Raw genomic sequence first — 26,515 nt, 5'->3', positions numbered from 1 at the left:
GTAAGCTCTTTACTTACTGTTTTGCACTGTTTCTCAGCTCATAAAATAGAAATATAAGTGCATAAGGGTCTTCTTTCCTGTCAATTAATAATGTTCACATACATTATGCACACACACACAGTATATCAACTATTACAACTGCTACTGTCTTGTTTGATGAGAGGTGAGACTGCTCCCTGAAATAGTAAATACCTACAAAATACAAAGTGATTATAGAAGACATCAATGTAAAGAGTTGCCTCTGTTATGAAGTTTATGAAGAAAATGAGACTGGGTAGTTGCAACACCACATATTTCAAGCATTGGACAAATCACTTCTCAGTACACAAAGCTGACAGTTAGATATTCATTTCATTAAAATGCTGTGCTGAGGTGGTAAGTAAATGCCTTGATGTTACTCAAAACAGGCTTTTAAATTGCTACAGACTGACTGACGGGTACTTCACAGTAAGACACTAACAAGAGGTAAAACTACAAACAGGGGAGGCAAATTTTATAAAGCATCTATTCAGCATAAACTCTGAACACTGAACTCAGTGGGGGAGGCTCCTTTAAAAAATAAAATAGCTTTTTCAAAAATTGTAAACAAAAGTGATGCTGCAGAACAAAGCAGTCACTGACTGCTCAAGATGTGCTTCTGCTTTATTAGAGCTAACCCATGTCAAAGACTTTCAATAATTGTTAGGCTCCTAATTTCAATAAAAACCTTGGGGGACAAAGCTGTTCTAGTTAAGAATTGGAGTTCAAAAGAATGCTGGAAGCAAATCAAACATGCATCTTTTGCTTGTTTATTTCAGAAAAGCAACCAGATGCACAAGCACACGTAGCTTTTTAACTTTCCTTGATGTATGGTTAAATTCCTCCCCCACACACACACCCCGTAGTACTGTTTCTAGGTTAATGCAGAGAACTGGGAGTCAGAGCTGGACTTTATTCCCAGCTCTGCGTTCTTTGATCTTGGGCAACTCACTCCCCCTTTGTGCCAAATTTCCCTTTTCTGTATCATAACATTTACCTACTTCCAACAGGTGCATTGGAGGGTTAGTTTTTCGAATATCTGCAGTTATTTCTAAATGTAATGTCTTTTTAAACATTTAAGCCTTTTGATTTAAAAAAAAACATTTGGCTAGTTATTACTCTCTTTTATGCCTTAATCAATTTGGTTATTTCATATGAAAAACAACCAAGTTATTTATTTTTTAAAAGTTGTAACTTGGCATCCTTAAGACTACTTCTATATAAAAAGCCAAATTAGGGAAGGCCATTCTACCTAGATCTAAAGCAAAAATTATTTTGGGGTTCTTAACCTAGACTTTAATGATCATTTGTCATAAATTCATTAATTCAACATTATAGTCTCCATTCAGAAGCGTCTTTGGACTAGAATAAAGAGTACTGCATAAGTCAAGAATGAAGAGTAGGGGTAAGGCAGAGGATGTGCCCATGACTGGCCCAAAAAAAAGGGATAAATGCAAGTCAGGAATATGGTATATTGATACCACTGAAGTGGGAAGGACGAAACCCGAATTAGCAGTATGCTCCAGGTCTAGATGCATTCTGTGGAGAAGTTGCACAATTACAGCCAATGTTGTTAGCTGCCAAACTTTGTCTGTGTATTTCATTTTAGATCATACCAAGGATCAAATTAGCACAACAATCACAATATTTAAAACAGTTTGTAGCTGGAGCCCTGTGTTTGAAAAGCAAACCAGCCATTAGGAAAACATTCAAGAAAAAATTTGTTTAATAACTTTCTTTTCAGGATGCAACCAATGTAACTGATATGTATGAACTGTTGGTTGAGTAGTAGCTTATGCTTTCTTTAGGTGGTGGGGGTTGTTTTTAATAGCACATAGTATGCTCTGACAGATATGAACTTAAGGAAGGCCCACAGCCTGTTCTGACTTCTTATTTCTCACTGTATCCTGCTATTGCAGGAGATCCTCCTGGGGGGATAGGAAATGGATGAACAAAGCAGACAAAACAACTAAAACCTAGTACGCTCTAGTGATTCACTATATTTGAGCTAGCTAACATGTCTCCATGGGTCTAGGAAAGGGTCTGACTACAGTATTGGGCTAGCTGTTACAGCTCACTGAATGACTGCTTGACAACTATTAATCTGCAGCCTATGTTAGGGATAACCTATGTCACTACACAGACAAGTTACACAAAATTCACCTCAATTATCTCAGAATGCCAAGTGCCAATACTAGATTTAACTGTATTAAAAATAAAAAGATAAATGAAGAAACTTCATAGTGAAGCTTGTAGCATAAATGCCAAGTCAAAGATTTCAGGGTTTTTAAAATGTGGCGGCTCTTATGTGATTTTTTATTTGCAAGATTCCCAACTTATGAGACTTATTCAAGGGAAAATGGTAACTCCAATGCCAGGGGATTTGCAGGATCATACCATCACAGTGCAGGAGATTTCTCTTAATAGCTGGTGGACAATACAGACTGCACAGTCATGTTAGTAATAGCCAGCTCCTAAAAGGAAATACAAATTCAAAGCCCAGGCTGATGCACCCTCTTTAACTCTGCCTGTTCTCACAGGGTATTACAGCTCAGCTGGTACCTACCACCACACAGAACTAAGACCCGTAATATATCTAGACATGATAGCACAAAGCAGGATTGGATGTTGACCTTAACGCAGAATATCATTGCAGAAAATATTTGAGATTAACATGATTCACCATAATTACTCCTAATCATCAGTCTAGCAAACTAATACTAGTTAGTCAAAGCTGGCATTCTCTTTAATTCTATGTTGAAATACACGTACGTCTTCCCTAATTTGACTTTTTATAGAGAAGTAGTCTTAAGGATGCCAAGTTACAACTTTTCAAAGATAAATATCTAGGCTGTTTTTCATGGGAAATAACACAACTGATTAAGTCAGAAAAGAGAATAACTACTAGCCAAATATTGTTGTCTTTTTAAATCAAAAGTTTCAAATTATTATGGTTAAGTCCCAGGTCTTCAAAATGGCACTTACACATTAACATTCTTAGAGAGCCTCAACTCTGGTGGCAGGATCATGCACATGAGTGTATCGCCAATCCACACAGCAGTTAGAAAGAAACCACAAATTTGGTTTTAGAAAGCTAATGCTTTCAGATAACCATAGTGATTAATTACAATGATGAAAGAATACATGTTAACCGCTTAAATCTCATTGATTTAGTTCTATGCAAAGTCAATGTCAGGCCCAAGTAGCATGTTCTATATAATAACCCTTTTTCTTTATAAAGGGTGCTTTTTTGGATCCTCATGTTTTTGACGAAACTTCAATATTAAGTATGTAGGAATGAAAGCCAATCAGACGGCAATTTTATTCTAATAAACCTCAAACTCCATTTTTAAAGGGGAAAATGCTTTTAAATGCTGGAGTGATTGGTTGATGTTCATATGCTTTTATTTCAGTTATTTATAAATAATAAGAGAGCATCTCTCTCCACTGCCTGCAAGCTTTGAACTTTCCCAAAAATCTCAAAGTATTTCAATGACTGGCTTATATAGTTATAGAATTACATTCATATGAGCTATGAAGCTTTTTTCTGAAAGATATGACTTTTATCATCTATTAAGTAATATTTGCGCTGGCTTGGCAGCCTTGTGGATAACTATTATGAGATACACCTGTGAGTGCTGGAGAGGCAGCCCCTTTGAGTATGTCTACACTGCCATCAGACACACACTGCTGGCCCACACCAGCTAAGACAGGCTCATGGGGCTTGGGCTAATGGCTGTTTAATTGTGGTGTAGACGTTTGGGCTCAGGCTACAGCCCAAGCTCTGGGACCCTCTCACATCGCAGAGTCTTACAGCTCAGGCTCCAGCCCAAATCTGAATATCTACAACACAGTTCAACAGCCCCTTAGCCTGGAGCCCTGAAAGCCCAAGTCGGCTAGCATGGACCAGCTGTGGGTTTTTAATTGCAGTGTAGACATACCGTTTGAGGAGAAGTGGCTCGTGTCATTCTGACATAGCCCCTTCAGCTGATGGTGGAGCACCATTTATAGGCTCTTAAAAGAAGCCCATGGAGTCAATACACACAAACCCAGCTAAAGGAAGGACACAGTGACAGATGAGGGTAATCAGGAAAATTTGGAGGATGGTCTGGTTTGAAATTCCCTAGAAAAATAAAATCAGCAAGGATAAATATGTTTAGAAACTGGAAACACTTTGAATTATCATGTATCTTTAGATAAACTATGCCAATCTCGGTGCGCCAGACACCCACTCTCCCTTCATTTAAATCACTCCCCTGAAGGCCCCCAAACAAAAGACAAAGTTATGTATGAGTTTGTCAACTTACTATTCTAAATCCCCTTCTGTGTCCAGTCTTATCTTTCAGACTAAGCTCATGGAGCAGGGGACCACTTATGTGTATTTTATACTGCACCAGGCATACCAGCAGCGCTTAATAAATAGTAAAGTGATGGTAATAAAGAATTATGTACGCATTCTTGCTAAGTTTTAAAAAGCATAAGCTTTAACAAGCGTCCTAGAACACCTTGCCACTTCCTACCTTCTCCTTCACGCAAGCTGGCCCAAATTCATAAGATTTGCAACCTCAGAACTACAGTATCTTCATTTGTGCTACATGCCATCTGTGAACACTGGGAAAGTGAGAATCAATTTGGATTCCTGCCTAACACCTGAAATGAAGAGTCTAAAGAAATTCTGACTCAAGAGTCTAAATTCACTAAGCATAAATATGCTGTCTATAGCTTGAGGAGGAAAGTGTATAAATGCAGATGATTATATACACAAGGTCCTCTCCAAAATTGGTCTTTTTGGACGTTCAAAATTCTGCTTAGAGAGGCCATTTACGACACACAGAAGCCAAGGTAATCGCCTTAGCCTTTCTCATTAGTTAGTTGTAGCATGAATAATCCTTTATTAGCATCCTTTATCCGAGTCAGCCTATTTATGTGTGTCATTCAAATTGCACATGGGAAGAGGAAGACACAAACTGATGGTATTTAACTGCACTTGGGGAAAAAACTACCCAACAATGCTACACGGCCTCTTGTAGTTAATGCCCAGCACACAGACATTTTAACTTAGTTTTCTGAATCCCTTCTCACGGTCTGCCTTCCAGTTCAGTAGACAATGTGGTGTGGCCTTGTATTAGAAGCACACAGTACGTTTGTGGCTAATCAAATGACATCACATCAGAAACTTATACGGGAAAATATTCTAAATTAATTGCATTTACTATAGCTGGTTTCTTTCAGTCTTTGCGGATTTCTTCATAACTATCTATGAGGAAAGAAAATGACAATATAAGAAGCTGCTTTGGTTAAAAAAACGGTATCAAAGCGAGGACAACAGCGTGACAAAGATAAATGGGCCTCATACTGTTACAGTAACTGAAAGAGGTTATATTGCCTCCAAATTAAACCACAATTTAAAGAACTTTACTTAGCAGCAGCTTTAAAAAAAAATGTACACCACCCTACTTCAGCACGTCTCAAACTGTGGTTGAGAGAGCCTGCAATCACCTGGTGCTGGCTCATGGCTCTGCCTCCTTCCCATCTGCTTCTAGGGACAGCCTGAGAGGGAATGAGGGGTCAGATTAGGAGTCTTGCTACCTAAGAGAAGGCAAAGGGACTGGGCCGCATACTAAGGGCATATCTACCCTCACCGATAGATTGGTACTGCTGCAATCAATGCAGCGAGTGTCAATTTAGCGGGTCTCACGAAGACTCGCTAAATCGATGGGAGAGCACTCTCCCATTGATTTGTATACTCCACCTCCCCGAGAAGCTAAGGGAAGTTAACAGAAGACACTCTCCCATTGACACAGTGCAGTGTAGCCACCGTGGTAAGTGGATCTAACTAGGTTGACTTCAGTTACATTATTCACATAACTGAAGCTGCATAACTTAGATCAATTTACTGCGGTAGTGTAGACAGCCCTTAGACTAAGCATATACAGAGGGAAAGGAGAAGCAAGCAGCGGAAAAACACATGCAAAAGAGCAAGGGGACAGAGGAAAAAGAAAAAGGGCCAGGAGGGGAAATTAAATGAACAGGAGGTCATTTTTCCTAAAAGGAAAAACCTTATATCAAAGAAAGTTAAAGCTACATAAATACTGTACTTCCCTAATGTGACTTTTTCACGTAAACTACTGCTGTAGTTCCCACAATGATGTTTTGTGATTGCCATTAGGATCAGGCCTGGGAGTGCAAGGGTCTGCAAGACAATCTCTCCAAGATCTGGCCACATGATGAAAAAGTCTGAAAATCTTTAGTTTCATGCAGATTGTTCATTACTGCATGTGGCTATTTCAGACTGATCAACAATAGGTCATCAGGATCAGGTTCTGTGGGGACCTGAGAAAGCAATCATAAAATAATATTTAGCACTAACATAGTATTTTAGCAATAGAGAGTCCTGTGGCACCTTTAAGACTAACTGATGTATTGGAGCATAAGCTTTCGTGGGTGAATGCCCACTTTGTTGGATGCATGTTCTGTATTTTAGCTGTGTTTAAAGCACTGTACAAACATTAACTCATTTATCCTAAACACCCCTGTAAATTAGTCAAGTATTATGCACTGTGTATTATTTATTAATACCACCATGAAGTGAGAGTAGATCTCTGTATTTCATTCACTCACATCTTATTCCCCCCTCTTCTTCCTTCTGAATACTGAGCACACTCCTCTTCTATCCGCTTTCCCTCCTACTGTTTTGGGGCTTCTTTGTTCCCACCACAACCACAGGATACAATTAGCACAGGGTCACTCTAGCTCCACAGAGATTTTTGAGCACCTGGGAGAATGTGTACCTCAGCTAAGTTACACAAACTCCTCTTTTAGTTCTAGTGTAGATTATTTTACAAGCTAGATGATAACAGTGGCTGATTCTGAGACCTTGGAGAACTGAAATATCAAAATTAAATAATACATATGGCCTTATAAAACCCTCAAAAAGAAAAACCTATCAACGGTGTGCACTTTTATCTAAGCCAGTGCATAAAGGGAAGGACAGATATTCAAAAGAAAATAAAGCAGCGGAGCCAAAAGTCAATGATGCAGTGACCCCAAATGACAATACAGATACATCACAGCAAGAGCTGATGTATTACGTTTAAACACATCTATGGAGTGCTTCACTTAGTTCTTCACTGAGTGCAATGTGTGTAATAAAATCTCTCTCGATATGCATTTTTGGAAGTCGGAGAAAGGATAGAGAAAATGGTTTACACTCAACCATCAATGTCAGCAAACAGCATTCATTTAATCCACATAAACTGCAGATATGTGATAGGAAGAAAACATTCACACACACTCTATACTGCCAATTTAAACGAACACATTAGCTCCTCCTCTGCTGATTTAGGATACAACTCCTGGTCAATTACTGTAGAACTTCCCAGTGCTACATTTTCCAAAAGTAAATGCTGAGCGGACAGGGCTCTTTCCTCTTAGGACAGCACTTTCACGGCAGTTTCTAAACTGTTAAATACTGTCCATTCATCATTAAGGATGCTGCTTCTTTTTGACAGAAAACAGTACTACAAGAAAGATAATGATTTATTTGCTCACCTTGCCAAAAAATATACTAACAGGAAAAGCGGGACAAACTTGCCTGTTTAACTGTGAGAACCTGAGAGAAGCAAATTTTCACAAGTGAAGTGTACACATTTCTCTATAGTCTTGGAGCCTCTGCATAAGATGGGAATGCAAAAACAGAACAATATTTCACCTAATTTCTGGTCTTCCCTCCTTAACAACTACTGAGATCTTTACGTGATTCTCTCTTACCTCAACCTATCCATAGCCCTAAACAACTCATTTACCTGTCCAGAGAGGTGGAAAACTGCCCTTGACCTAGAAGTCTGATTTCCTTTTAAAGCTTAGAATTAAAGGAGCTACAGAAATAATGGAATTCCTTCAATTCACAATTGTGAAGGGATCAGTTGGAGGGTAGAGAACCAGACAAATTCCCCCAGTGTCTTTGGAAACCCTGTTGCTCTCGAGCCTGTCAGAACAGGAGTCGGAAGGCTAAACGGAGCTGAGGGTTGCATGCATCCAGCACTCTGTGCTGTTAAAGTCATCAATGAAGATTGAGCAGCAGCACTAAGGGGTGGTACTGCAAGAACCAACTGAACTATGCATGCCAGCACTCACTGCCAAACTAGCATTTGTACCAGCCGACACTGGTCAGCCCTACACAGGGCAAGTGCAATCCGCATGATGGCACAATCACTTGTGCACCACTGGTAGCAATTTTGCATACTACAGGCATGCCGGGAGTCCGCACAATGGTTGGGATGTCAAAATTCTCTAGGAACATAAGCCAGCTGTGGGTAGGGGGTTCTTTTCACCCAAACTATTGTATGTAAACATCTCTGAACTTTCCTCCCCTTTACAATTCATCTACATACGTATAACCAAGCAAATCAATTCTCCATTTTGCACTCACATCATCTTTCCAGAAGAGATAACAAATGTATTACACTACTAAATGTAGCAGATTAATATGCTGCATGAAGGCCTTTGAGTGCTCTGGATTTTGGAAAAAAAAAAAGCTGAATCCACAGAAGAGGCTTTAGAAATTCCAGTGAGTGAACATTCCTAGCAATTTCTTCAAGTGCCTGATTAGCGTTTTACTAAATCAAGCTTCAATAGTTTATGCCACTTGGGAGTGGTTTTTTTCCACATTACTGAATGTTTTGAGCTGCTGCCTTTAACATTTACTTCTGTTCAGTCTCAAAGCAAAGGAAGCAGTTGGTTTCCCCCACAGAAAACTGCAACAACTGTTTAGCCCTACAGAATGAAATCAGTAGTATGGTCAAACTGCTATCCCTATGAGTGCTCAAGCTCCTGTCTCAGAGTGCCTCAATGAACAACTACTCCTCCCTAGAATGATCACGGTGCGGGTTATTTTCACACTGTGGGGAAAGAGTAAAAAAGGTAAATTTAGAAACAAAGCAGGAGTTACCATAGAAGAGATTCCATGTCCCTCCACAAAGTCCTCAGACAGCCACACTCACAGCACCCCTGAAGTGCAGAAAAATTATTTATTGCATTTCTTGCTGGTTCTCTTCCAGTTTCTACCATCAATCAGACGCCACTGTAGACCGAAAGATCTAGTACTTGCCAATGTGATTTCTGAGGAATGTTTTCAGAGCAAAGAGAACATTGCCAGGAGTTACCGTTGTCTCCTTTTAGTCCCCTCTCATACAGAAGAAGAAGGGGTGAAGGATGAGCCTGGACTCTGCTGGGTGAACTATAGCCTATGGATCTGATAATGGCATATGACAGAGACTGGTTAGAGAGAAGCACATAGTACTCCTTCAAAAACGTTGTTACATAGCATCTCCCATGGGAACCACCAGCTCTCCTGATTGTGCCTTGTAGAAGAAGGTAGTTAAATACAGTGGATAACCATGTCAATTCTTACTACAACCAGCCATTACCAGGACTTAAAATAAACATGCAGTAGGCTGAAGTATTTACTAGATCAATGACAGGGTCAAAATGATGCTTCATATTGGCAAGAATTCCACAAGGCTGAGCTACAGTACCAATGTTTTCTCAGGAGCTCTGCCACAGCCTTCTCAATTTCATTTTATTTTTTAAATATTTAAGTTCTCTTACTGTCACCTTCATAGTTGATTCAAACACTTCAGCTATCTCTACCAAATGGCCTGGCATCACAGCCTGTCTGCAGTGCACACCCTCAGCCAGCAGGTCCTGAGCATCCCAAAATTCAGAGTTTTGTCAGAAACACATTTGGTATAATTTTCTAGCTCCTTCTTGTTTCTATGGACCATTCGCCAGCTTCTTGGCAGTAATATCACACTAATTACTTTCTCTGATGACAAGTATGTTGAAATCCTTTAATATTTTCTATGCCAATATCTATTTTTGAGCTAAGGATTCTCACTTGAAAAGTTCTGAATATCTTGCAAGCTTTTGATTTCTTGCCAGTTTTCTTATGCTCTGACACCACATTTCTGCACATACCTCAGAGTTATCTCAAGTTTGCAGCGCACCCTTCCATGTTCTGCCGTGACATTGTTTCCTCTGGGTTTCCAACACATTTAGAATAACTTCTCACTCTATATAATTACTTTATACATTTTTGTTTTTAATGTTTTAATTAAAAAAATCTTCTTACATTTTGCCCTCAGTCCCTGGAAGATGTTCTCTCTACTTCTGAAGATGTTTTCCTTTTGCCTAGAAGGCTGGAGGGTTGGTTGGAAAATGTTTTGAAGAGCATTTTATTTAATGCAACTACAGTATTAATTTATATGAAGGTAATAAGAAGAAACTGACTTGTGATGGATGAATGACTGGAACTCCCCAGTTCCAAATAGTTTCAACTAATTGTAGGACTAAGGGTCAGCTTTAGTTTTAAAACTAATATTTATATTTAGCGGTTGCTGTTGCAACTCTTCCCATATATGCTGTAGCAATTTCTTCCACACTTAAAAAAACCTGCTCTGAAAAAGTAAGCAGAAATCACTACATAGGTGTTGAAGTATTTATTTCCATTTGAATTGGAATTTTAAGTGTTGACTGTTGCATTGCGTTTAACTACTCTGAACAACTACAAGTAAATTTCACACTAGGGATGTGTGTGAAAATAAAAATCTCACAAAGCGGTAAGACAACCTGCATTTTTTAAGTGACTATATAAAAGAAAAGTTATACTTCACGTGAATCCCTCACAGCTATTTCATCTTCATATCACCTTTGAAAGTCTCCAGAAATGTGAGGGCGCATTCAAAATAAATAATATAGTAACAAGCCTGACAATGATTCAGCTCAGCATTTTACATTGGCTGACTGATTATAATAGCCTACAGCGAAGCACAAGTCAGGCAAGAAAGTTTCCTGTACTTCATCAACCGAAAAGGGCACCATCTTCTGTAAGACGAATGGCTACCAGGGAAAATTCTATCAAGTACGTAAGTTTACCAAATTCATTTTTAGTCAAGTATATTTTGAGAACAGATAAATAGCAGCATTTTTATTAACTAGATTTAAGATGCAAACAACTCTATTAATTCTAAACCTCACATTATCTGTTACAGTAAGAGATCACAACTCAACAAAATATCTAGTTGAGTGTCAACTGGCCATATTTTGAGAGAGAGAGAAATAATAGCAGCACAGCTGTTTCTCCAAATGATCTATTAAATAAGCCTGAAGAACCCTTTAATATTGTATACATTGTAGACACACACAGGCACAGGAATACTCTGACCCGCCTTCTGAAAAGGATCATCCTTGCTGTGAAATCAGACTGCTATCAAAGAATAAAAGTCAGGAGCCAACATTAGTTAATCACCACAATGAAACTTTGCCCCAGGAAAGATTAAAGTAACCGATACCTCTGTAAGGTGGCTTGACCTGATTATTTCTAAAAATGTTCATCCGATGAAACATACAAGATATGTAATGGGTGCCTTCATTGCACTATTTTCGGGCCATTTAAAGATCTGTTGATAATTTCCTCTCTATACACTTATCAGAAGTGTATTTTAGAGGAACTGCAAGAGGAAATTATTTGCATTTTTTTTTTCCAGAAAATGACAAATTTATAACATTACTTAACACTTGCTTTTAATCCTTATGATATGGGAACAAACAAGTTTATTCAGACTAATAGGCACTCCTTGTTCATCATCAGTGCACTCAATTTCAGTTAGGGTTCACCTCCAAGACATTAAACCTATTGCATTGTTTCTGTAGAATTCAATAACATTCTTGATTATAAAGGTTAATAGATGCAACTTAAAGGAAAATCATTAGCTTATGCTTTAGCCCAGTGAATTTCTGAATGCCACCAGGGATCCCAAGGGAAACTGTGGCCTGCCCATACTTCATCACCTATCTAAAAACTGTATTGTTAATTTCCTGTAGAAGCTTTTTACATAGTCTTGGCTACAACACAAAATTATCTTCAGGAACAGATATCAGCCTACAGATGAAAACTTTCCCTATGAAATACCGCCCCCTTGTGACAGCCTATAGTTTACGATGGCTGGGGTGTGGAAACATACTAAGTCATAGAAGTCTGTGTTTCTTTGAAACCCAAGCCTTTTCTACACAAATATAGACTCATAGAGTTTAAGGTCAGAAGGGACCATCATGGTCATCTTCTAGTCCGACCTCCTACACATTGCAGGCCACAGAACCTTACCCACTCCTGAAACAGACCCCTAGCCTCCGGCTGAGTTACTGAAGTCCTCAAATCACGGTTTAAAGAAAGACTTCAATTTACAGAGAATTCACCATTTACACTATTTTAAACCTGCAAGTGATCCGTGCCCCATGCTACAGAGGAAGGCGAAACCCCCCCAGGGTCTCTGCCAATCTGACCCAGGGGAAAACTCCTTCCCAACCCCAAATATGGCTATCAGTTAGTTAGACTCTGAGCATGAGACCATATGACTACATCCTGAATGAAAGGAAATGCCTAAAGAGCCACAGCTTTGTGACACCGTTCCGGGGGATTTTGCTCCTTTTCACCCTAATGTTTTTGTGCATATTTCCATTTTTCATGCCTGGCAGCACAGCATCATTTTGGACAGAAAAGTGTGAAACGTAAAGGAGGAATAAATTCCAGTGTGCATGCTGATTAGTTAGACCTCATTTGAATGAGAAAAACAGATTGAATGTGCTTGTTTCAAACTCCCCATACACACACACTTGAAATCATTGAGTTCCTAGAGCTTTGAGACCATGTAACTTGGTATCTGAGGTAAACTTTCAAAACTACAATTCCCTATGGATGGAGAGTAACAGAGATCATCTACTTTAGAAATAGATGAAGTCCTTCATAGTTAGATTGAGAAAAACAGAACTAAGGAGAAGTCTTTGGGCTGCCTTTTTAGTTTTGGTTAAAAAAATAGATATCAATTTTAGATGTATTTAAGGATATTAGTAATTCTGGTATGTGGATTTAGTCTTTTCTACACACTTAGCATAGACAAGTGAAAAGCAGGTTATCATTCTGTGTCTAACACTGACAGACACAAAAGAAGAAAGATTTAGTGACATAAGTAGAGCAGAAATCCAAAGGCAAATAGAATAAAGAACAAAAGCTGAATAGTTTTTTTGCACATACAGTGGCTACATAGAAGATATTCCACAAGGAATAGACAGTACTGAGAAAAACAGGTACAGCAGTACACTGCTTCTTACAATTGGGAGACAGCCCTTGTATATTTAAATTTATGGAGATATCCTATCTCCTAGAACTGGAAGGGACCTTGAAAGGTCATTGAGTCCAGCCCCCTGCCTTCACTAGCAGGACCAAGTACTGATTTTGCCCGAGATCCCTAAGTAGCCCCCTCAAGGACTGAATTCACAACCCTGGGTTTAGCAGGCCAATGCTCAAACCACTGAGCTATCCCTCCCCCCATATATGTCAGCTTCTAGGTGGAACACCATTGAATCAACTACGAAGACGACTGCCCATTCATCCTATCAGACAGGCATATGCTGGTATTGCTAATACAGAAAGATTAAATAAAAATCAGAGTAAGAAGAGGCACACAGCCAACAACAAAATCAGCTTGTAAAATATCCACAAACACTTTCAACAGCAAAATTTGCTATTGCTGGTGGCAAAGAAATGTTTATACGTGACCTCAGTGTAACAATCTTGTACCCTATGTTCTTTCCTATATAACGTACATTAAAGAGTTTACTTTGTTCATTAGAACCTGGCCACTAATATATTTCAATCTGGTCTGTGTAAATCTTGTTTGTTTAAAAATCTTCTATCCAACACTTCATCAGCAAAACACAATAGGATTATAAACCGATCATTATTTTGGGGAAATCTAAGCAGAAATTGTCCAACTTCCAATGTTCATTAAACTGAAATAAGAAGGAAGCGCAAACAACAAAAAATAACCATTAAACAAAGCATTTCAGTTAGAATATGATTGCAGTTACACAGGGAAAGATTCTTCCAATTACAGCACAACTTAGCTGGATATACAGTAGCTGCAAAACCGATCTCATCGCCAAGGAATGGAAGTGTTCAGAACACAAAATAATTCATTTTCTGCCCTGAGAGAATTCTTCCATTTGGCCTTTAATTAGTAGTTTCAGCCACAAAACATCTAAACTCACAAGGAAACTTCCATACTGGGTACAGGCTACTTAGCCAACTATCCTGTGTTCAGTAGCGCCATATGCTGGATGCTGCAGAGGAAAGTATTAAACCCAAGTAGCGTCCTAGCACCTTGCAGAATATTATGGAGGAGATTTTCTCCCTGACCCCAGTTGAGCTTCGTTTTTATGTTCTGAAGCACGAGGATGAATGGCTCCTGTAATCTTTGTCCTAGGCACTGTAACTGTAGATGCTGTTCTTATTCTTTTACCGTAAGAAAAAGAATGGTTCATCCACATATTTAAGAAAACCTACTTTCGAAGGTGCTCGTGTTCTTTCAGGAACAGCTCTGTTCTTCTATTGTTCACACCAGACCCACTTTTATACGATCTAAGATTTAAAAAGAGAAAGTGAAAAACAATGTTGCCAGAAATACTTTTCACAAGGCAGCATTTATTGATCTGCTTGTATCAGGGCTGCCGATTCATTGCAGTTAACTCACACGATTAACTCAAAAAAATTAAATTTTTTAATCACAATTAATTGCAGTTTTAATCGCACTGTTAAACAACAGAATATCAATTGAAATTTATTAAATTTTTGGATATTTTTCTACATTTTCAAATATATTGATTTCTATTACAACACAGAATACAAAGTGTACACTGCTCACTTTCTATTATTTTTTATTACAAATATTTGCACTGGAAAAATGATAAACAAAAGAAATAGTATTTTTCAGTTCACCTCATAGAAGTACTGTAGTACAATCTCCATCATGAAAATGCAACTTACAAATACAGTTTATTGTTTGTTTGTTTTTACATAACTTCACTCAAAAACAAAACAACTAGCATATCTGGCACGTACATACCTTGCAATGCCGTTTACAAAATCCCATGCGAAAAATCCCATGCGTGGACTTGTAGGCTCTAAAGTTTTACACTGTTTTGTTTCTGAATGCAGTTGTTTTTGATACATAATTCTACATTTGTAAATTCAACTTTCATGATAAAGAGATTGCACTACAGTGCTTGTATTAGGTGAACTGAAAAATACTATTTCTTTTGTTTTTTACAGTGCAAATATTTGTAATCAAAGTGATTATAAAGTGAGTACTGTACACCCTGTATTCTGTGTTGTAACTGAAATCATTATATTTGAAAATGTAGAAGACATCCAAAAATATTGAAGTAAATGGTATTCTATTATTGTTTAACAGTGCGATTAATGATCATTAATTTTGTTAATCGCTTGACAGACCTAGCCTGTATGTTAAATTCGGTTATTTCTAAATCACCAAATGGAAAAGTCTCAGTATCATTAAAATACTTTTTTTTAAACTGATAAACTAAACCATAGAAAATGGATTCAAGTGTTTTACCCTACCTATACATATATATGTATATATGTGTGTGTGTGTGTGTATATATTGTATACACACACACACTTTTCCAAGAGCAAAGTGGAACCCAACCCTAACTAGAGAGAGGCTATAATAAATCAGTACATACAGCTTCCCCAGTTTCACCTGGGCTCAAAATAACCTCTCTCAGAAAAGAGTTTGCTATTTTCCCATTCAGAAGCATGTTCTAATTTCTCTTTCCCTGAGGGAAACATTCTGAAATGTACACTGGATAGATAAAGGAAAGGCAGATGCCCTCTGCTGGTGTTCCAGAGAGACTCACTAAGGGGTTGTAGAAGGAAAAGTAAACTTCCAATTCACATCCAGGCTTAATTATATTGCAAACACTCGAGGTTTGTTTTTTAGAGATTCACTGAAAAACATTCTGCTTGTTTACTATTACGGTTTATTGCTACCAGGGAAGTTCACATGAAAACACAATCTTTGCTCCTAAAAGCAGTAAATGCTCCTGCTGCGATCCCCTCATGTGAAGTTAAAATGGTTGTGAGGTTTGTGTTGTCACAAAGAAATCCAACTCAAGGTGAGGAATATAGAAAAGCAGAAGAGCTCCTACAAAACAGAAGATTCTATATTTTCAAACAAAGATCCCTAGAATTAAATCTAGGGAAGAGACACACACAAAAATAGGTTTCAGAGTAGTAGCCGTGTTAGTCTGTATCCGCAAAAAGAACAGGTGACACAAAAATAGGACAGAGGATAGGTAGAAGTATTTCTCAAAAGGTTTTACGAAGATTAACTTTTGCCTCATGGAGAGTCTTTATCTGTGATTTACATCCACAGCGGTTAAATATGATCTCTAACAAGCATGCTAAACAGCTCAATTCTCAAATGCAATTTGCATCTTTTAAAAGCTAGTAATCATGATTACAAGCTGCTTGTATCAAAAGTGAATTTTGAGACAATCAAATAGCCAGATCTGACTGAAACAATGTATTAATTCAATCTGAAACTTAAGACAATTGCTCCAATCAGAATAGTCTTTTTCTTCACTTTACATTGGAAGCTTTTGACCCTCCTTTAAACATATACTAATTCATTTGATTTAGGGAAGCACACATCCCACACTACTGGAAAGGAGAGCCAGGATTATTTCAGTGCTGGAACATTTGGCTAGAATAGATTTAGTTTCAATGTACAGCCTCATAATACGCCCGACAATGTACTTGAAATGAGCCAGCTCTGAAAGAAGCACTTTAAAAAATCATGCAAAATATCTCAGAAAACGGGGTAATGATTCAAATAAATATGCTTCTTCCAGTCAGGACAAGAGAAGTGTTTAAGTCTATTGCTATAGTTTATACCCAGACTTACTCAATATCTTTCCGTACTGATCCCAGGAGATTTTCCCTTTCCCGTACTGCCAGAAAGTTGGTTTTGGTTTTATGGAATTCATGTGTGTAATCCTGTAACAAAACAAGTATTTTAAGCACCATTAGATCTCGACAATGGCAACACTCTGACAACAAGATCTGACCAACAGGTACTAAATAAGCAGAAAACTAGCCAATAAAACGGCTAGTAAAAATGGTAAATAGGCTTGAAAGTTTTATTACTTCTACTGCATTCCAGTACTTGCTTACTAATGATCTCAATGGTTAAGGTTATACTGGAACTTTCATTATAAACCCCCTCCTCTCGTTTTCACATAAACTAAGAATGGCCATACTGGAACAGACCAATGGTCCATTTAGCCCAGTGTCCTGTCTTCCAACAGTGGCCAATGCCAGGTGCTTCAGAGGGAATGAACAGAATAGAGCAATTATTAAGCGACTCATCCTGTCATCCAGTCCCAGCTGGTGGCAGTCAGAGGTTTAGGGACACACAGAGCATGGGATTATGTTCCTGACATTTTTGGTGAGCAGACACTGATGAACCTATCGTCCATGAACTTATCTTAATTCTTTCTGAAACCAGTTATACTTTTGGCCTTCACAACATTCCTTGGCAACGAGTTCCACGGGTTGGCTGTGCACTGTACCTCCTTAAGTTTGCTTTAAATCTGTTGCTTATAAATTTCATTGCATGACCCCTGGTTCTCATGTTATGTGAAGGGGTAAATAACATTTCCCTATTCACTTTCTCCACACCAGAAATGATTTTATAGACCTCTATCGTATCCCCTCTTAATCATCTCTTCTCTAAGATGAATAGCTCCAGTCTTTTTAAATTCTCCTAGTATGAAAGCTGTTCCAAACCCCTAATTATTTTTGCTGCTATTCTCTGTACTTTTTCCAATTCCAAGACATCAGAACCCCGTTTATCTGAGCCTCCATTAGCTGACTCTCCATATTAACTGAACAACCATCGCGCACACATTAGTATTGCTGATGTTGCAACTTAAAATGATCATTTCTGTATTTTTAAACACTGGTACTGTTTACTAGTAATGGTTTGTGTATTCCGTAAAGAAAGGTTTTAATGCTTGAGTTTATCATTTCTGCATTTTAAAAACTGGTACTCTTCACTGGAAGTACCAGGTCACGTAAATAAACACTGTAAATAACGAAGGGGGCTATGTTTTAATGCTTAAAAAAAATGAAAAATGATAATCATTACAAATTGTACTGTTTGTGATGTTATGTTTAAAGAAGCTAAATAGAGATGGCATCTTGTGTAATATTAAACAGACTTTGTAGGTGGTCCCTATAATGTTCAGAGTTAAAGAGTAAAGTGTGTAAAAATGATCAATACAACTTGTTAAAAACTTATATCAGTTTTCCTGTTAATAAATGAACCAAACATTTTTTGCAAGAATTAAGTGCGTATATTCTGTTATCTAGATAGGAAAAGTAATAAGATAGTACCTAAAAAGCTTTCAGACATTAGTGCAGAGGTTCTCAAACTGTGGTCTGCAGACCCCCAGTGGTCCATGAGCCCCAGTCAGGTGGTCCGCAGATAGTTCTAAGGTTCGTGCCTCGGCGGCCGCACACAAGAAAATGAAGGGCCACCCACCTAATTAGTGGAACTGCGCAGGCGTGGCTCCACTAATTAGGTGCCTGGACCCTGGAGAAGACGCACATGTAAGGTGAGGTGGTGGTCTTGGGGGGGAATAGGAGGTAGATGGGAGGGGGCAGTGGGCTGAGAAGGGGGGGAGGGGAATTTGGGATGTGCAGGGCTGCAGCAGCCAGAGAAAGAGGTGACTTTCCCCAGCTCCAGGGCTGCGGCTGCCGGGGAGAGACCCCCCCTCCTTCCCAATCCCAGCTCAGGGACTGCAGCAGTGAGGGAGAGGGGGCACATCCGTCTCATTAGAAAGGTTACACCACTGATATTAAAATAGGAGTTGGGTGCTTTTATTTGTAGAACAAAAAAGTTAGTTACTTTTTTTTTTAATATAGCACTTTTATCCAAAGCGCCTTACAATAGTTATCCAACAGTACAAACAACATTTGGAAAGATCATTAAGTGGTCTGCTGAGACCCTCACCAACTTTCAAGTGGTCCACAGAAAAAAAAGTTTGTGAACCACTGCATTAGTGTGCTTTTTAAAATGGATAGTGTCTCTTAAATGAGAGTCTCCCACACAGCATGTGAGTTTAGGCCATTTGATGAGCTGACATTAAAATCCTACTCTCAGAACCTGGAAATTCACACATTTACCCTGCAGCTGGGAGGTGTAATTCCCATCTCAGGTAGACGTCCATGCGCTAGCTCTGCTCAAGCCAGTGCACTACAAATATTTGTACAGCATGGGTGGCGGCTAGGACTAGTTGCCCAAGTATGTGCCCAGGGGTCAGATAGGATTGTACTCAGGCAGCTAGCCCAAATGCTGCCTGTGCCACCATGGCCAACCCCACCATTTTTAGAGTGCCAGCTTGAGCAGAACTAGTGCATGTTTGTCCCAAACTGGGAATTACACCGCCCAGCTGCTGTTAGTTAGTTAGCTTGCTGAGGTTGATAATATTTAAATCTCTCAGTAAGAAATGCATCAATAATTAAATTACAAGACTTCATAGATGATCACATTTTAAGGCACTACCCAAAGTGCCTTTTGTTTTTGGGTTTGTTCTCGTTGTTTTAAAGCAATAGCATCTAATGGGATCTTAACTGAATATCTGTCAACTATTTTTAATGCAGATTTAATTTTTCCCCTCTCAGCAAAGGAAACATTGAGTACTACAGAGAAAAGGTCCAAGATATGGGTACCACAGTGAAAGCCTTTGTAAAAGGGCAACATCAAATAGAAACTGGATGTCAGCTTGTGCAGAAGTCTTGCACTCCCTGCGTGACATATTTGGGAAGCTAGTGAAGGAACACACACATTCAAATATTGAGAAATTGTGAATCATCCCTAATAATTTTACATCAAGATCAGGTAGTCACTAAACCAGGAAAACTGCATAGACCTCTTGGGACCTATGGCATAGTCATCTTTTTGGTAATTAATTTTAGCTGCATTTAAAACCTTTGAATATGAGGTTCACTTTCATATTCAATGCATTCAATTGCTTATTTCAACAGCTTCCTTGGGACAGCTTTTTCTTCATCTGAGAGTCCCAACTGTAATTAAGTTTATGTAACTACTGGATGCTAACAAACAATAGAGTGGAATAAACCCAAGCATGAAAACCTTACACCACAGACCAAAAATAGCTTCATTATATCGTTTTTGAAATATACAGAAAACCAAGAAGGTAAATGTTATAAAGATGACCCTTTTAGGATAGAAATGATTAAATAATTCTATCCACATAGTGCGTAAAACCACAACAGCTGTGGGTAAGATTATTTCCTTTTGGTTATTAGGATCCTATTTTCTATATCCTTTCCTTGCAACATATGAGACAAAGACATCTTTTACATTAGACATTTTAACCTGCTATGCATTGGTCACAACTAAAAACTGATAGCGTTTACTTTTCAGTGATATAGCATCCCTCAAACTTCTCCCTGCCAATCAACATTTTAGGGTTGTTGGGGTTTTTTTTACATTTTCACACAAGAGTATTTGGATTTTGTGTGAGGTTCTCTCAGTAAGTATCACTACAATGAAGAGACAGCATAAAAACAAGTAACAAAAGTATTGCATGTGACTTACCTGCAATATGTCTCTGTGACGCTGCAACGTGTGCATCAGTGCTGCATTCAGGGATGGGACTCCTGCGCTGTTGGTGTACTCCGCCATTTTGTCATTTATTCCAGTAAGCTACAGAAAAAACAAAAAACAAAAACAAAAAACCAAAGGGACACTTTTCCGTAAAGGAGCTACAATGCTGATTAACATGTTTTCAGTGAGGTATCTACCAACCATTGTTACCAGTATTACTAAACATCTTGTTTTGTTTAACGGAGGCATATTGTCATCAAGTGCACATTCTACAGCCTATGCAGGAACGGTAGATCTATTAAGGTCTTTGAAGTCCTACTAGGTATTGAAATAAGAATAGGAGAACTCATTTACCCTTCCCAGAAGTTGTTCAATCTCCACCGCCATGGTTTCAAACATTCTGTCTTGGCTCGACCCATTTAAGAGAGGAGTTGTATCAGAACTAAGAGGAAAAGAGCAGCAGCAATTACTGAAAGGCACAACATCCTTTTGTGACTATTCGGACACCACGTGTCAATAGCAGGCATATGTACAAGGGCAATTTTATTTTCTAAGTAGGTTTCCTAAAGTCAAAAATTAACTTTAGAAAAAAAAAAAAAAGAAAGAAATTTTCCCTGTATCGACTGCCTCATTAGTCCAATACCTCAGTTGAAATACCATGAGATATAGACCCCTCAAAGAGTCCAAGGCCACGTCTACACTTACAGCAGTGCCGCTGAAGAGCACTCATGTAGCCATGTTATGCCAATGGGAGAGAGCTCGTCCGTCGACGCAATAAAACCAACTCAACAAGCGGCGGTAACTATGACAGCAGGAGAGGCTCTGGGGCCAATATAGCGCTGTGCACATGAGCACTGATGCTGGCAAAACTTATGTAGCCTGGGGGTGGAGGTTGTTTTTTTTCCACACCGCTGAGCTATGTAAGTTTTGCCAACAGAAGTACTAGTGTAGACATGGCCTTACTTCCCTCTAGAAGCTAATATCTGGTACTAAATCACTGGTAACATCAGAAATCATTACTTGCCGAACAATGATGCTTCTTTCCCACACTGTTCTTTATGATTCCATTTTAGCAGGAAAGTGGGTTTCAATATTAGTATGTTATAATTATGTAAATGTACATTAACAATACAGGGCTAGAAACTCCTGCAGACACATTTTAAACAAGAACAACATACCACATAGAAAACTTGGGATAAATTGTGTTTTCTACATAGTCCATCTCCCCATGCTTGTCAAAGCAGTTAAAAATTACACAGGGAAAAATCACACGCAAGCAAGGGGATAGGCGCAAACACACAACAGACCGACACCTGTAAGGTAACAGCTTACATCTTTTGAAGGCAATACTCTTTTCTCTGGTACCCTCCAATTATTGGGATAGGAAGAGGAAAGAAAACTACTGTCTTTTCTATCATCCATCTTTCTCTCTGGACACGAGAAGTCAGTGGTATGTCCAGGTTATATTGCAAACACCGCACAATACAAATCTGGCAACGCATAAGAGAGAGAGAGATGGAGGCAGCAGTGGTGGCAGCAGCAGCTCTGATTCAGGAAGGGAGTGGTCACTCCTGGCGCTGCTCTTGGGCTTCGTCCGGGAAACAGATTCTGGGTCACTCTGTCCACCCTGAGCAATGTCAGAAGAGACCCATTCAATCCGACAATACATTTAGACACAATCCATTTTGGTGTCCTCTCTTTGAAACACAGAGAGAGAGAGAGCTGTTGTACTAGGAGAGGAGGAATGTGGCTTTCAAGGGGTAGGATTGCAATCTACTAACACTTATTGGGAAAGGCAGATAAAACAAAGACAGTCAGACCAAGAGAGACCAAGGTTTGTTTTTGTGGATTGGGGGTGGGGGGGGGGTGAAGAGAAAATGAGAACAAAATTAACTAACACTTGGGCAGTCAAGTTGGGCTGCTTCCATTTAGGTGTCTTATTTGTATTGCAGAAACACTGACAGACCTTAATCAGGGATAAGGCCCCATTGTGCTGGGTGCTACATGCAATAAAACACACACACTCCATGCCACAAAGAGCCTACAGTTTTAGCCTCTAAGCAACAACAGGTGGACACAAACAGAACCGGGAAGAGGGGAGAAAGAAGGAAAAGGTGACAGTGACACAATCATGTTCAGAATAAGCAGCAGAGGTCACAGTACACGGGATGCCTAGATATTGTTGAATATTTGGTAGGCAACCCAGTAGAGGGGAGCTTTAAGGAAGGTTTTGAAGGATGATGATTTCTCTCACTTTAGGATTGGAGCGAGTTCCAGAATGATTCCCATTGCAACAGACTCAATTAATACACAGTGACTGATCGAGAGAAGGCTGCATGTGCATGGGCACCGTTTATGAAGTTAATAATGTAATTGTCTTCACATTTCAGAAAGAATTAGAGTCTGGTCCTCAAGGTGGAGAGACTTAGAAAACTTAACTATGCTTGACTGGGGAACGCACATAAACCGGACACTAGCAGACGAAGAACATTTATTAGCTCTTTTGATAAAAGGCTTATTTTTTAAAAAGGAATTCTCACTCGTAATCCTGAAGGAAAACTTGAAACTAGTGGCTGTACCTGTATTGGTTAGAGCAGAGGGCTCAGAGTCAGAACTCCTCAGTTCAAACCCCAGCTCTGCCACGTACTCACTATGCAAGCCTGGACAAGTCACAGCAGCTCTGTGCCTCAATTTCCTCATCTTTACAATGGGGAGCATAATGCTAGCCAGACCACATGCAGATTTGAGAGGCTAAATTCATCAGTATCCAAACTGCTTTCCGGCCTTTGAGTTGAAGTCCTTAAAAAACTGCAAAGTATTTTCTAAATGAATATACAACTTGAACACAGACGGTGCAGCAAGTTGTACTGCCATACACAAGGACACACCCCCTCTATGGATTACCACAAATACAAACTGAAGTTTAAACACAATTCCTTCTAATGATTTACATCATGCTAATGATGCTCCACTATCCTTGAATGGGCACCACACATATGGATCACCACCATCACATCAAGATCAGCATATGGTTCCTAATGCCCAGGAAGGACTATTCTAATGAGCTACTTGAAAAACTAAGCATCAAACAATAAAGAAAAGCGGAAGATTAAATGAATCAAGAGTATTTAAAGCAGCCTTTTAAAAAAAAACATGAAGAAGTCTGTTAGTACCTATACCTGTCGCGTCTTCCCTCTCGGGCGCTGCTGTGACTGTAGCTCGTGCACAGTTTGCTGAAGGAGACCAACTTCAGATCAAGCTCATTCTCCAGCTGTCTAGCCTGCTTCCTGAGATCTGAACAACAACAGAATGATAAATGTGAGGTTAATAGGTCCCTTTACAATCCAATATATTTGGGATTTGCTTTTTTACAATAAACCATTTTGGGTGCATAACAAAGGAGAGGAAGTCAGAATAAGAGACTACATCATTAAAAATGAGAAAGTCAGGCAAGATCTGTTACAAAAGAGATTAAATGCCTAGATGTATGCACAAGTCATGAAAATACAGAAGTAATAGATGTTCCATCACAATGGATCAGACTAGTGACCCAGAGACTTAGCCAGGATGGAGAAGCCCTCTCGTGGTTATTTAGAACTGGACTGAATGAAGCACTGGAGAACACACTGTTTAGATTTTTAAGCTCCATAGGTCAGGGACCCCATGTCTTCTGCTGTGTTTTACATGGTGCCACTGTTATCAGTGCACATCATTATAAAGCAACATCCCGGCATTTGACTCATGGCCTAAATGATCTCCCCCATTACTAGTGTCTACAAATGTTACACAGTATGATCTCACCTACACACAAGACCAAGTCAGCAACGGCAAGTTAGAAACTACCACATTTCAGCCAAGTAAATTGGAAAATTCCAGTTACAAACTTCTCTAAGAAATTCAGGCACACAATTCCCACTGCCTTGTATGCTCCTAATTCCCTTTGGCACTTTTGAAAATCTCCACCAAAAGATTACCAGCTGCTCCCCTCCAGAAAATTTCAGCTCAGTTCTCTTCTGGGGTGCAATAGGACTCGAGTCCTCTTTAAATGCTAGTCACACTTTTACAGGGACACCATCAGGCTGAATGGGCCAAAATCAGACCAGCTTTGTAGTTTTATACCTGCTTTTGCAACATCCAAGTCTTTACATGTCTTTTCCCCTCACAGGAAGATTTCCTTCCCCCCCCCCCCCCCCCCAAACACACTTCATTAGCACAACCTGATCTTACACTATTTACAACACTTTGATCAGTAAAAATTTTCAAAACCAAAATCCCATGCTTCTTCTCTTGGTCTTCATTAACTCTACTCTTTCCTGGTCATCCCTGGAAAAGCCTTCACAGTCATAGGAACATAGGATGTGTCACACTAGATGACTTCTGCTTCAAGCTGGTATGCCACCTTTAGGCGAGGAAGGCAAAATGTCCCATATTCAACCTAGCTAATTGGTGGTAGCACCCAGTGTGAAAAAGTTGACATCCTACCATAGACCATTTTAGAGAGAGCTTTTCATGAACACTTTTCCATTCCTACTTCCAAAATTTGATTCACCTCTTCTGTAAAGCAACTACAGAGCTCTGGTTACAAGAATAAATCAAAGTAGTGCACTAATAAAGCAACAATATAGAAAGAAACTTGTTTAATATAACACAAGTGGCTGCTGGGTTACCTCCCATTTTAAATTTGTGCTATTTATTTCTTCTCCCTGGATACAGGTCTTCATGTGTGCTAGAACCAAAACTGTCCTTGTTCCTGGCAACCTATCCTGCATGTTAGCTATACATCCAATTTTGGACCTTGTTGGCATACTGGTCAGCAATGAGTTTTCATCTAAGAAACCCACAGTACTAAGAGATGGGAAGCACCTGCATTGGATGCAGAGATGGGACTCGGTTTTGCAATTTGCTGGTCAAATGAAGCCTTAGAGAATGGAAACCCTAAACGAATCTGGGATGGGGCTAGAACTAGCAAAATACATGTGTCTTTGAAAAGTAGCAGATGCTTCACTAGACGGACACACGGCTCTCTAGGTCTCCTGGAAGCAGTCAGCAAACCAGGTGGAGAATGGCTGCAAAGAGAGTATATGGAAGGAGGAGAAGGAAATCCTTCTTGACCATTGCAGGCTATCAGTTTGAGACTTTTAACATATCCTTTTTTCTGTTTTCAGCATATATTTACAGTAGTCCTGGGGTCGCTGAAATAAAGCATTCACAAGCAGAAAAGCAAACACACAGCTATATTTCTACAGTGTTAATACTGTCACGGTGCACAGTACTATCAAAACTCCCAAAGCCTGAAGAGACACAAGAGACATTCAAGGAGGAGGAGCAATCAAGGTCCAACTTATCTCTTAGGATCCTTGACAAACTGAGCACTACAGCACCCTTCACCCTGGTCCCCAATCGCAGGACAAAACCAGGGGAAGACCTAGACAATGGCTGGGAAGGGTGAACTTTTCCAAACAGGCTCTGACAGAATTAAAACAGCCCCCTGCCAAGAGCCTGAGCCCCCGCAGGAGCTTGAGCTGCTAAAGGTGGGGTCTTTTCTCCAGACTGGTCTCAGTCCACCCTGAACCCCACCCATCCCAGCCGTGTGTGTGTCTGGGGACGTCCCCTTCACACCCATGACTCAGAGAGAAACTCCCTCAAAGGCTAGGCCGGTAATGGGACCCCAGGTCACACCTCACCCAGCCAGACCCCTGAGCAAAGGCTAGGCCTCAGCTTCGTGATACCATGACCCCCCCCAGGGACACCCTTTCCCAGACCACCCATCAAGCCCCTCAGATCCACCCCCAGATCCCCTGCCGAACCCCCTCAGAGCCAACCCCCCCAAGCCCCCCAAACCCAACCCACCAAAGCCCCCCTTAGACCAACCCCCCCTCAGAGCCAGCCCCTCAGCCCCTCTCTCCCAGACCCCCCCAGATCCCCTCAGAGCCAACCCCCCC

The 26,515-nt window shown here is 39.7% G+C and overlaps 1 protein-coding gene across 2 annotated transcripts in view; it reads right to left on the bottom strand.

The window, feature by feature from the left end:
• Positions 1-26,515, bottom strand: part of GOSR1 (golgi SNAP receptor complex member 1) — a 57,471-nt gene that overhangs the window by 30,202 nt on the left and 754 nt on the right. Inside the window, exons 2-6 of one of the 2 annotated variants that reach the window (XM_034752398.1) lie at positions 23,747-23,867; positions 20,928-21,015; positions 20,565-20,672; positions 16,842-16,933; positions 14,420-14,494 (exon numbers count right to left, since the gene is read on the bottom strand). In XM_034752398.1, coding sequence (XP_034608289.1) covers positions 14,420-14,494; positions 16,842-16,933; positions 20,565-20,672; positions 20,928-21,015; positions 23,747-23,867 — 484 coding nt within the window. The remainder of the gene's footprint in view (positions 1-14,419; positions 14,495-16,841; positions 16,934-20,564; positions 20,673-20,927; positions 21,016-23,746; positions 23,868-26,515) is intronic. The other variant, XM_034752399.1, reaches the window with a different exon arrangement.

This window comes from Trachemys scripta, chromosome 18 (genome assembly GCF_013100865.1).
Source record: "Trachemys scripta elegans isolate TJP31775 chromosome 18, CAS_Tse_1.0, whole genome shotgun sequence".
NCBI lineage: Eukaryota > Metazoa > Chordata > Testudines > Emydidae > Trachemys > Trachemys scripta.
Note: the sequence above shows the minus strand (reverse complement) of the source record. Positions and strands in the feature narration are given on the sequence as shown.